General features: G+C 47.2%; 1 protein-coding gene across 1 annotated transcript in view; it reads left to right on the top strand.

The window, feature by feature from the left end:
- The window catches only part of LOC125947450 (uncharacterized), a 273,425-nt gene that overhangs the window by 106,868 nt on the left and 153,485 nt on the right, over positions 1-13,072 (top strand). The window contains exon 4 of the mRNA XM_049672196.1: positions 1,566-1,605. Coding sequence (XP_049528153.1) covers positions 1,566-1,605 — 40 coding nt within the window. The remainder of the gene's footprint in view (positions 1-1,565; positions 1,606-13,072) is intronic.

The raw sequence follows: 13,072 nt of genomic DNA, 5'->3' as shown, positions 1-13,072 counted from the left end.
AGCATAACACTATATACTATCGAGATCTGCTGCGAAAGCAGCATGCGTGATAGTTCCGCACGACATCCACCGGCAATCCAACGCTCGTGCATAACATGTTGCGGCCGCAAACTCCTGGCAGCCGACAAGGCCGCATTGCACGCGTGTCACCGAGAACACAGGTCTGCGTCGTGTAACCGGAAGCAGCAGTTCACGCATGAGATAGCCTGCCGGTGCAGGCGACAGTTCCGTACGTCCTCACACGAACGACTTCGCCAATTAGCGCTGAGCCGCGCACCGCCGGCGAAAAGCCTGAAACTACGTGTGCGCACGAGACGGGCCTTCCGGAACGGAGCCAGTATTAACCGGCGCGTTCCGTTCATGCACCAGGGCGTAGTGCGCTGCCATTTCGTTTGATCCCTGCGAACCCCTTCAGCGAACCGGTGCGCACTGTTTAGCAAGCTGCTCGCTTTCTCGCTGTGTGACTGAAATGCGACCGCATTGTATTTTGAGGACGATTACCACGTCAATACCGCTTGCTAACCCTACAGCTACGTAACCATGCAGCGTAGTCGCGTAGCTCAGTGGCTACGGCATTTCGATTCTGAGCACGAAGACGCGGGTTCGATCCCCGCAGCGGTGGCCGCATTCGGATGGGGGTGAAATGCAAAAATGCTCGCGCAGCGAGATTCGGGTGTATACACTGCTCAACGATTGAAACGTGATACTCAGACAGCGTGGCGGCCAGCGCTTTTTGCGCCACCGGTGATCGCTGGATGATCGCTTAAGGGGCCGAATGCAGTTATACGATGCATCAACCAGTCTCTCGCTTTCATGTGACACAAAATTGCCTCGTCTCAGTGTCACCAGCGCCCACCGGTGGCGCAAAAAAGTGCCGGTCACCATGTTGTCCGAGTATCGCGTTTCAATAGCTGAGAACTGTACGTTAAAGAATCTCCGGTGGTCACAATTATTCTGGAGTCCCCCCACTACGACGTGCCTCACAATCAGGGAGCGATAAGGTTGCGCGCAGTGGTTTATTATGTGATCACGAAAACGTGTGACTCCTTATTGCTCGTTGTTACTTTTTTGTTTCAAGCGTGAGGCAGTGCGGAACCCTGCCTTTTACATAACCTGCCGAAGGCTGATGTAGGTTGACGTAGTTCGGCGCAGCTATATTTGAGAGGATTCGGTAGCTGATTATAGAGCCACCAAACCGAAGGAGTTAGCCTCGTCGGCCAGAAGTCATCTAGAGGAACGGGATGAAGAGATGTCGTAGCTCAATCTGCCTTGTGTTATGTGCATAAGAGGCCACTTGTAAACAGGATGTATACGTGGCGCTCTCTAAGAACAGTATTATGAGTGTGCTTGGCATGCGTACGCGTGTCCGGTTGTTGATGTGTTACTGATTACAATGAATGTTTCAGGCGGAGAAAATTACCCTGTTAAAAAGCAACGTTGGATACTTTGTGCAAGTTATCTTGGCCGTTGCACTTGCGTTCATTCGAAGCGTTATACGAGCTATTATGGACACTGATATATCATGAAGCACTCACCCAGTTCTTTTTATTTTCTCTTGATTGCAGTGAGTGGGAATTTCGTGCCGAGTAATGTCCCCTTTAACAGGTAAGCTCTTACGCTGTTCAGCAGATAACACCGGCGTGCTTGCAGAACCTTGTGAACGTACTTACCAGATTTTGCAAGGGAAGCCACCAGCAAGAGTTCGAATCTGACACCTACGCCTGCAAGTGCGCTGTAACCTCAAATCGAGACCTTTATGAAACACACTCACTTTCCACTAAAGAGTAAAATCAAAAGAGTCTCCGCTCGAAAGTCCCTGAGAGAGGCAGTGCGTTCAGCTTGCCATGGAAAGAAAACACCCGTCTGGTTCAATTGACTAGCTCTGCTGCAGCCGATATAATGACGAACTTGATATTTTTCAAGCTTGCCACTTACTGTATGTATGTTGTACATATCCGTTGTAGCAGCAGTGAAAGCCGATTGAACTAAGCCACATAGCGTCCTTTCGTTGGAGGTGGGGCAGAGAGGGTTATTGAAAACGACACCGCGCCTTCATTCAGTGCTGTTGACAGTCCTGGGACCCTGAAATTCGCTCGCATTCGATCAGCTATGTTCTGCTTCAGAATGTGTCCAGCCTGACAGAAAGAAAGTAAGCATTGCAGAAGCAGTGATGCACTGTATCAATGGTCCTCAAACTCTTATTCCCCGTTGCGTCTATCGTGCTCACGAACCTGCTCGTTGACTATACAGTGGTTCCGGCGTTCAACTTCAAATTGTTGCCGGCTGAACTACAACTACTCGCGCCCGTTTGCAGCAGCGCAAACATGCATTAGTTTTGAAAATAAACATTTTCCCCTGGTATAATACTATCCTTTCTTTACCCTCTGTCCATGTATTTTACACCTGCTCATCCTATGTTCACCCCATCCCCATATGCTGACCGCCGTTAAGGTGTCAGCAGACTCAACTGGACAGTTGCATTCTAGCCAGCACTGATTACCTCCTTCATTTCTCAACTTTTCTCATGAATAAACAACCAGTTACTGCTACTACTACTTCTCCTCCTCCTACTACTACTGATAACTAGTAGTAGTAGTAGTGAAGGCTAACTAGTAGTAGTAGTAGTGAAGGGACACGAGCATCTTTATCGGAGAGCGATATACATCCCTGCATCTCTTTCCTTGCTTTCCTTCGTTGAAGCGTTCGGTATCTTCATCGGGAATCTCTCTCGGTGGAGACGACGCGTTCAAACGCGACAGCGGGAACCAAGCGGCGCCGGCCACAGGTCCCCGTAAACGTCCACCTTCTCCGCGCCCCGTGTGTCGAAATGGGCCAATTGCGCTGGTCGTTGAACCTGCTGCTGTCCGGCACGCCTTCTTCCTCCGTGGCCCAGCCATCGGCCGGGTGGCGCCGGCCGGCCTCCTGCAAAAGAACCACGCGCCGCTCTGACACCGAATCTGCGCGGGTCACCTCGCCGGAGTCGATGCCACCGCGGCCGCGACGGCGAAGGAGAGCGCTGGGCGGTCGAGCATCGAACGCCAGCACTCAGCGGACCACCCTGTTTACGCTTCTCGCTTTCTTTGGCTTTGGGCAGTTGTGGATGTTGTTCATTATCTTTGTTTCCATTGTTGTTGTTGACGTGCCCGATGGTGCGTGTTGTCGTTTGCGTCGCGAGTACGTGCGCTTGGTAGGAGGAGGAGGAGAAGCAAGCGCTTGAGCTTTGTTCCACCGGATTAAACATTGATGCGGCCCTTGTGCGCGTGTGTGGCACCAAAATTGTGTGCATGTGTAGTTATTACGCTCACGGCGCTGATCGCAAAAGAAAAATTATGTCTTTCGGGTAAGCAAGTCGCGGGCACTTTGCCATTAGCACTTCCGGGTAATAAAATTATTCTAATAATAATAATACATTAACGTCAGCTTGCCCACTGTATCTATAGGCTTTCGAGAGTGGGAAACTAATAAATTCCAGAGCGGAGTTTTGTTCGGGCCATGTTCTTTTTTCTTTCTCTTTTCTTTGTGTGCCCCTAATTGTTTTCTTGTTTTCTTTCTTGCCGGCTTATATCACATTAGCATCTCAAATCATACTAGTCGTAATATTTGGCGTGACCTGGCGCATTAGTGCCTACGGGCATTGGCACCTACCATCCCGATTATGACTCCGTATTTAAAACCTCAAAATGCGCAAAAACATTCGTCGCGTGTTTGGGCACGACACCGATCGCGCGTATCGTGTCAGTCGCACATGTCATCGTCAGTTCTTGCTTACTTTCCAACCAACTTTCGAAGAAGCATAAGCATTCAAGTTGCTTGACAACTTGCAAGATGGAGGAAAGTTTGTGAACGAAAGAATGCAGCGGCAATTTAGCGGTGAATGCGGGGAAAATGCGTTATGATTACGGCGCACTTCATTGAGGTCCTGGATCCATGATTTAAACCAAGTTCATCACATTGCAGTTTGTTGCACATTAGCTCACTCGACACACGTCCTGCCTTTTCGAGGGGATAGCACAATTCTAACCCTTGATCTAAATTACTCGATGAGGCAGCCATTACTTCTGCGAGAAATCAAAGTGCCTAATTAAATAATTAACATAACTGTCCTAACGAACTCTTTATTGAATTAATTTACGGAGCATATTTCAATCTGCGAATTATAGCCGATGAGTTCGCAAGGCGTATCCAGTTAGAACGAATTCTCATGCCCGCGCCAGTTTCGACATATTAATTTTCAAAGTGTCCGACGAAATGCATTGGCGTTCCGGTTACTTGCGTGCTTCAATTCATAAAACAGCGTTTTCTGAAAATAAGTAACTGGACTTTGCAATCGGCACATTTGCATACCGGCCGTGAAAGTCCGACCACCTAGAGAACAGGACGGAAAAGCCGAACAAAGCCATTCGCTTTAAAACTATCATCGACTCAAACGCAGCACGGCGCTACAAAGGCCCAGCAGCATATACCATATTGCGTTCTCCTCACAGAGAAGTGACGCTGCCTTAATTCACTCGAGCTCGCGTTGCCGGCTCAACTACTTCGGCAGCCGCAGCTTCATGATACTCCGATCCCGAGAGAGTCAGACGAGAATTTGAACGTGAGAAAAGAAAAGAAAAAAAAAAAACAATCGTGCCTCACCCCTCACAGGCATATGCTTCAACTTACTGTGAAGTTACTGCAGCGGGTGCGTCGAAGAAACTTGTCGCCGATTCAGCCTCTCCTTTATTTTCTTCTTCTTTTTTTTCTTTTTGTCACGCACCAAGCAGTGAAAGCTCTCGGAAGGTAATTTCGTGTATGTGCCCGGCACAGACTCGCCTCGGCTTCTGTCTCGCGCGCCTTCCGCAGTCGAACGAAGAAACTCCGGTGCATCGACCGCCCCGGGTAAACGCCGGCTGACACACAAACAATTAACGGTGCCAGAAACGACGGCGGCGGGCGGGCGCACGTTGGAGGCAGTGATGCCCGCTTCGGTACCAATTTGCGGCGTCCGCTAATGCACTCCAGATAAACGAAACCGGGCCAGGACAGGAAATGGGCGACTCGGGAGGAGGGGAGTTCGTGCCCCGCGGCAGATTGGAGCTGCGCCCATGGCAACAAACCGTGAGAGCGCAGGGCGAGAAGATCTTGCTGCCGCCTAATTCTGTTACTAAATGTAGCCTCAACTATATATACGGCAACTATAAAGCAAAATATAAACAGCATCAATGCTGTTGAAGAAAAGAAAAATGATAGCACGGTTTTGTTTACAGTGGATGAAACCTAATATAACAATCTTAAGAGATAATGAAACAACAGAGCTGTTTAGCGTAGCTATAGCATAACTGTACTGCCGTTACCGATACTGCCGGCCGCTCATCACGTGACTGACTGCACGTGAGCAGTCGTAGGGAAGCGGTAATGGTAACCATAGAATGATTACGTTATTCTAAACTTAAACAATTTTTTTTCACATTAACGTTAAAGCTGCGAGTTCTTCGCATCCTTAGACAAACTCACTAGACACTCATGACGGCTCTTTACATTAAGTTAAGAGCTTCTGGAAATGCGACACAGAGAGTGCATTTAGAAAGTCGGAGATGGATGACAAAGGAATAATCTATTGGAACATTTTCTCTGAACATCCTACCAAAATGCGAAGACCATTGTCGCGTTTTCTTGGCATCCGTCGACGCGACAATTCGCCGCCACCACCACCACCACCGCATCTTACAACATCGCATGGTCAATTATGGTATACACGTTCACAGACAGAAGCGCTGTACAATTATCAGGAAAGACACATGCAAGTTCACAACATGACAGAAGTAAAGAGAATGACCGTGAAACCAAAGTTATAAGAAGCACTCGGAACAGCGATAACTGAACGGATCCGATGACAACGACGATCAGGAACGACGATGATGACGACATCATGTACGATCACGGCACTACGACGGCACGACGACGGCAGGACGACGCCCAATTGGCTGCAGGCCTGTAATAGAGTTTTGGTTGGCAACAAAGAAACGGTTCTGTCGACTTAAATATTATGGGGTTTTACATGACAAAACCTCGATCTGATTATGAGGCACACCGTAGTGGCGGACTCCAGAATAATTTGGACCACCCGGGGTTCTTTAACGTGCACCTAAATCTAAGTACACGGGTGTTTTCGCATTTCGCCACCATCAAAATGCGGCCGCCGTTGACGGGATTTTACCCCACGAACTCGTGATTAGTAGCCCAACACCATAGCCAGTAAGCAACCACGGCGGGTTTTTCTGTCGACCTCTGCCAAGGAAACGCGATAATGCCTCCATACAATAGACGAAGCGAAAACTGCAGGAAGTGAACCTTTGCAGCTATCGCTGTAAAAAGAAAGCGAGTATGAACCAGAAGCAAGGTGTACTGTTCCTAACCGTCGCCAAACGACCACGTACGCGTATGTGTACTGCAGGAGGACGTTGTCTTGCCGCGACCCCGGTGCGAGGAGCCTTATCACGAATGCGTATGGGGATCGATCGGAAGGCAATCCATCAAATAGCTCGGGGACAGCGAAAGGACTCGCCGCTCTCACCGCCCAACCATGCAGTGCGCTCGGCTCCACCGGCATGCGGCGAGTGTGCCTAAATCCGTGCACCGCAGTGCAGAAGCTCAAACTGCAGGCGCGTTCTAGAGCACTGCATGTTGGACATGTTGGTACTGTAACGTGGATAAAAAAAATGTGCGCCAGCGGACGAGGACAGACGGAGATCGTTGACAAAGCAATGCGCTATGCTATGCGCTATGCTACAGCACAAGCGCATTGTGTTGTCAACGTATTCCTTCTATCCTCGTCTGCTGGCGAGAATAGGGGAAAAAAAAAAAACAGCACGAGACAATGAATTGTGGTAAAATGTGTCAAATATTACCTCCTTAAAAACAATGAATAACACTTACACCAATCTACTGTGGAAGTCTTGTTTATCATTGTTATGTCACTGCCATCCGAGCCAACTGCAATTTTGTGCCCTATTCAAGACGTTTTAAGGAAATCTTTTTAAGCGAAACTGTATAAACTCAGAAGCGTCTGCGGTGGTGGGGGTGTCACGCTGCAAAGTAGGCCGGTCCTGGCGATAGTGCAGAAAGGGTCCAAGCTCAATGGCACATACCAGGGACAAAAAAGAAAGAGATACAGAGAGAGAGAGAGACAAAAAGAGAAAGAGAGAAAGAAAGAAAGATAGAGAGAAAGAGAGAGAGGGGAGAGCGAGAAAGAGAGAGGCGGAGATGGAAAGAGAGACAGGGGGAGATGGACAGAGAGACAGAGAAAAAAATTGAGAGAGAGAAACAAAGATAGATAGATTAAGGGAGAAAAAGAAAGAGAGAGAGAGAAAGAAATAAAATCACCATGAAGGTCACATACACGCACGACAAGCTTCGCTTACCCCCATTTTCTCGACAGGGGAAGGGCTGGTGATTTTTTTCATTTCTTCCTTCTTATTTCACGTGCTGGTTCAGTTTTGCAGACGTAAACGTGCCAGTTCGTAAAGTAAATTAACTACTTCTGGAGCATAATCTATGGGCGAAGGACAGATACATGTGCTATATTCTTATTCTTCGTACTTTCTGGGGTTTTAGGTGCCAAAACCAGTTCTGATTATGAGGCACGCCGTAGTGCAGGGCTCCAGATTAATTTTGACCACCTGGGTTTCTTTAGCGTGCACTACAACGCAAGCACATGGGCGTTTTTGCATTCCGCCTCCATCGAAATGCGGCCGCCGCGGTCGGGATTCGATCCCGCGATCTTGTGCCAATTGTACCATATTATTGGACTTATTAGACAGGGAACGCTCCTTGTGGTCTGGGGCTCGCAAAGAGCGAATGTGCGCTCTTCAACAAGCTTAGTGCTCTAAGGACGAGGCACGTAAGTTTCTCGCTTAATTAATTCAAGCGTGAAATTCGGTAGTATATTGTACTCGCTTTATACTTTATACCGGCCCCGTTGGCTTAGTGGGTGCGTCGTTTTCGCTAGGGAGTGCAGAGCGAATGAATGTCGAGACGCCTACTACACATGCCATCTGGTAGTCAGACTCCGCTCTGACTACCAGACGTTTATTATAATAATGATAATAATTCGAGGAGGGTGTTCCCATTACCGAGCAACGGAGAAACTATCCTCCAATTAATATCATTATTACACGCTGCTTTCTCTTCAGTACGAGCGCGTATTTCGGATTCACGTGTTGACTGCGGTCGGTGACATCTAAGAATGCTGTTGCAGATACGCCGGCATCCAACTTAAAGAGAACTTGTATTGATCTCCTTGCAAAAGAGATTCTTGACATTTTGTAGAAGTTATGTTGAGTTCCTATAGATTTCAATGAACATGCATGAGAAAATCTATTGAATTTCGGTGTGAAATTTTGCAAGGGGGTGCGCCACCCAATTACGTTCGCTCATTTCGGCGATTTCACGGTGGAAGCGAATGTCTTTCGAAATATATCGACCTCTCCCTAGAATTATGTTTTGGAGCGCGGAGATACAGAGGGCTGTGTCGAATTTTTGATTGTCACCGAGTACAGAAGCTCGATGTCGTGCCCTGCGTAACTTATAGAGCGTGCCTCGTCTTTTCCGAGCGTTTATGCTTAAATTACATAGCAAGCCACTCTGCAAGAACTAGGTGGCATTTAAACAAGCTACACGTTTTTAACCAGCAAGCTATAGCGAAAGGTACAACAGGAACCAGAGCAACGTCCACGTCAGTCAGCATGCTGACATCATGCAAGCGGTGCCGGCTCATCGTTTTCACAAAGAACGGATACACACTAAAGAGAGAGATTGATAAACGCAGTGGGAAAGGCAGGGAGATTTTCCGGAAGAGATTCTGGTTTGCTACCCTGCACTGGGGGAAGGGTAAGGGGAAACGAAAGGCGGAACGAATAGCGGAGAGAAAAAGCGAACGCTCGAAAAATAAAAGTAATGTTGGGAACGTCCGTGAGAATTATAGTCTCACTAACAGGCCACTCGAACGCAAAAATTTCAAGAGCGCCTGGACTTAGTTGTGGTGTGACGACTGTTTAGGCAGGCAAACACGCAAAAATACGCATCACATATGCAAAGACAAGACGGGCATTGCAAAAATCAAGGGTAACTGAATATGATGAAGTAAAACTTGACGTCAGGTGACATAACTTTCACACAGAGAAGCCACACGAAGCGCATTGGAGCATAAAGTCAGCTCAAGTACACTAGAGAGCTCGCACCGGGTCTCATTAAGCCCATTGGAGCGCTACGTCAACTCACACAGATACACTGAAGACACGTAACACGAATCCTGAATTCGTCTTGCTCAGAATGACCGGCAGCGGCGGCGTCAGCCTTCGGCTACGCTGTACGAAACTACAGGGCAGGCTCACATGAACCGTCATGCGAGGGCGCGCATGGTTTGTAGGTGGACGTGAACGTACAATGTGTTCGCGTTCGGCTCCCGCGCCAGATGAATGGTGAGGGTATATGAGTGCAGCGACACATCCTGTGCACAGCGATCGCCGGCGGCCTTTGCCGTCGCCGCCATCAGAGACCGACTACGGGCGGACCGGTGCTCTTGTCTCCTTCTTGAAGCACTCGATCTCCGCCCCACGGCTCTGATTAAAAGCGACTGTCACTTTCGGTGGCCATTGGAGGCCGCCGATTGCTCTCTGCTGCTGTGGCGCGGCCCTGTCGTGGAGCGCTGTTCGAAAGCAATGTTTTCTTTCTTTTTACCACTGGTTTACCCGAAATTGTGGTGTACTTGATAGAGCACTGCTGTGTAAAGATAAATAGAAGGAAGATGCAAAGCAAATAGCCTCAGGAGACTCGACACTGTCGTAGAGTTGCGTTCCGATAATTCATTAACGAAAACATCACCACAGAGAAGAAGACCACATTTATCTGTTTATGTTTCCGAGATTTTGAACTGTGAACCGACTATATCAGTTGGCGTTCGTTGCCAGTTCATTATGTGCTTTGTTCAGAACACAAAGTCGGGTAGTCACTGATCGTCTTTATCAAGGTGCAAGTAATTTACTTGGCGCCTCTGGCCGATGCTACCTTCGCTGAACTAAGAGGACTCGTAACGTCTTCTGTGGCCCCTGTTATAGTGGCGATCACAATACGCTTTTCTCTCTCTCTCTCTCTCTTGCTTTTTGATCTTTTTCGTTGCTCCGCCGCGCAATCTAACAGAACAAGATAATCTTATAACCTTTCTATAGGTATAAAAGAAACTGCACACGGGTTAACCCCCTACCTAAGTGCTTTCATTACAACCATGAACGAATAAAGCCCTCCGTCCTGGCTACGCTGTTCTAGCACTAAAGTGAAATAGCTGAACTGCGAAGCAGTTGAGCTGCGACAAAAACAAAGGCCGATACGGACTCGAATTTTGAGGCTTATTCAGCAGTCCCGTTCAGCCTAAAAGGAAATCTCTAGCATCAGCTCGTATACCTCAATTTTTATATATGCAATAGACTGTTCGAACAGCACTAAAATATTGACGCTTCTTTTTGTACTTCATTCGGGGCCACTGTTAGGGACCAACATTGTTTTCGAAACCTTTCATGCGCGGTCAGCCCTCTGACACTCTGAGCTCCCGATAAACCGGACAAGTCTGCCAGAGCCTCGCGCCGAGCTATCAGTTTATCTCTTCATTTGTGGCATTCTTGTGGCATGACAGTCACGAGAGTGAAATTATCTCTACTTTCTTGCACCTCGTCTGTTATTTTTAAAGCGAAGCTTTATATGGCTAGGCGAAATCGCCTGCCCAGAGAAAAACTATCAACGTCAGCATTGGCTCGAGCGTCGTCGTCTTTTTCTGCAGCTGGCTCGTTGGCTCGTGCGCGTGCTCGGCACGCGCTCGTGCCACTGCTCCCGCCTTTGGTCGTCGTCGTCTGCTTCCACAGCTGGCTCCGTTATCGCTCAACGTTCCAGCGTAGGATTTCACTTATGTCGTTGTAATGGGGAGGCCGCGTTTACGGGGGTATGAACCATTGCTTATGGGGGTATGAGCCATTCATTATCTTATGTAACGGACAGGTTTAATTTTGAAGCAATTTAATTTCGAAGAATTGCAAGAGGCAATGGTGGGCGAATGCTGCTAGCCACGCCGCTGAGTAATCTCCAGACATCGAACGCAAGCGACAACGGCGGACTGCGTGCATACCGTTAGTGACGTCGCTCTTTCCGTCACAGCCGAACGTGTGTGTAACCTCATAATTGAGAAAGTCTTTAATGAACCCTCGGGATTAACCCAGTGAGGAACACCGGGGCCACACGTTTGAGCTTCGCTGGTTAACCATCTTCGCGGAGTAAAAGGGCTAACGAATTTTTTTCTTTTTTTTTTCTTTTGATGTGGATGGGCGACTGTGAGGCGACGGTGTTGAGAACCATTACAGAGTTCCCTATCCTCCTAAAACTCCTTCTACAATGCATTGCACGTTGCCTTCTACGGTTTTTTTTTATAAGTTCACTCGGAATTGATTAAGCAAAATCTTCATTCAGGGTAAAGTAGGGTGCATGTGTAAATGTAAGGAAGTGGTTTAATCATATTCTGGCCATCCGCTTTCGAGGATTTTCACACTCAATGCTAGACCTCTGTGTCGTCCCAGACGGCCCAAAGCGACATTGAGGTGTGTTTCGAAATCACTGAGATTGCGTGAAAAAACCGGCAATGTAATGCACTTTTTACCGTAGCAAACATGAGGAGATGAGGAGATATTCACGTACATGGAGACGCAGGTTTTGGCATCTAACCATGGTATCTAAATTTTAAAAATTGTTTTTCAAGTTCACAACGTAACAGTAGACAATAAAAACCATCTTCAAGAGCAATTATATTACATAATTGTGTGCGGGTCTCAGGAGGATATTTATTTATTTATTTATTTACGTATTTACTTATTTACTTAACTATACCCTAAAGGGCCCTCTGTCAGAGGGTATTACATGAGGAAGGGGGGGGGGGGGGGGGCAAGTAACATAGACTTAATATTCAAATAAAGATATACCATGGAAAAAAAAAAACTACGCACGGCCACGATACCCTGAGTTAACTGAAATAAAACCCTTCAAAAACAGGATACACTGCCAAATGTTATATAAGCAGAAGACAAGTGTTAAAAATATAAAAATAAAAACACTGCAATTATAGATTGCGAACACAAACATTTTACCCTACAAAACATATTACGCCTCTAAGGACATGTAAGTAGAGGACGTGTGCCAAACCTCATAGAAGTCAAAAAATAAAGAAAAGGCGAAAAACCACGCGCAGATTACTTGCAGTCAGGACATGAGATACGTGCGAACAAGTTTTTAATTTTTGATAGAGCCTTGTTTAGTTGCACCGCGAAAAGGCAGGTTATTCCACGCAGCTGCAGTGCGTGTTATGAAAGATTGAGCGAATCGGTATGTGCGGCAAATTACACGTTTTATTTTGAAAGCATGATCATGACGAGGGAGTATAGCAGACGGGGTATGAAAAAAATCGGCGTGAAGCGGGTGGGGCTAAAGTTAATGAAATAATGTGAAACGTGCTATTGTGCACCGAAATGATAAGTTTACGAGTTTGAGCACGTTGTTTTAACAGGAAACTTCCTAATTTAATCACCCCACCTAATTTTCTGCCGTCCTCGACTACGCTTCCCTTGCCCTTGGCATCCATTCTGTAACACCGAGTCTGGTCCACCGATTATATACATACATACACACACACACACACACACACATATATATATATATATATATATATATATATGTGTGTGTGTGTGTGTGTGTGTGTGTGTGTGTGTGTGTGTGTGTGTGTGTGTGTGTGTGTGTGTGTGTGTGTGTGTGTGTGTGTGTGTGTGTGTGTGTGTGTGTGTGTGTGTGTGTGTGTGTGAGTTGTACACAACTGTCTGCCCTCCTCAACACGAATATGCGTCGGTTGTCTGGAATGGCTTTTCCAGATCCCACATGGACACTGTATATCGGGTCAAAAAAAGTATATATGCATATATAATCACTGCTTTGCTAACACGGACACAGGACCTTGTTCTATAGTCATGGCCCTTACTTCACTGCCGACGTAATCACGCTGACCTAC

The sequence above is a fragment of the Dermacentor silvarum genome, chromosome 8, assembly GCF_013339745.2.
Source record: "Dermacentor silvarum isolate Dsil-2018 chromosome 8, BIME_Dsil_1.4, whole genome shotgun sequence".
Taxonomy (NCBI): Eukaryota; Metazoa; Arthropoda; class Arachnida; order Ixodida; family Ixodidae; genus Dermacentor; species Dermacentor silvarum.
Note: the sequence above shows the minus strand (reverse complement) of the source record. Positions and strands in the feature narration are given on the sequence as shown.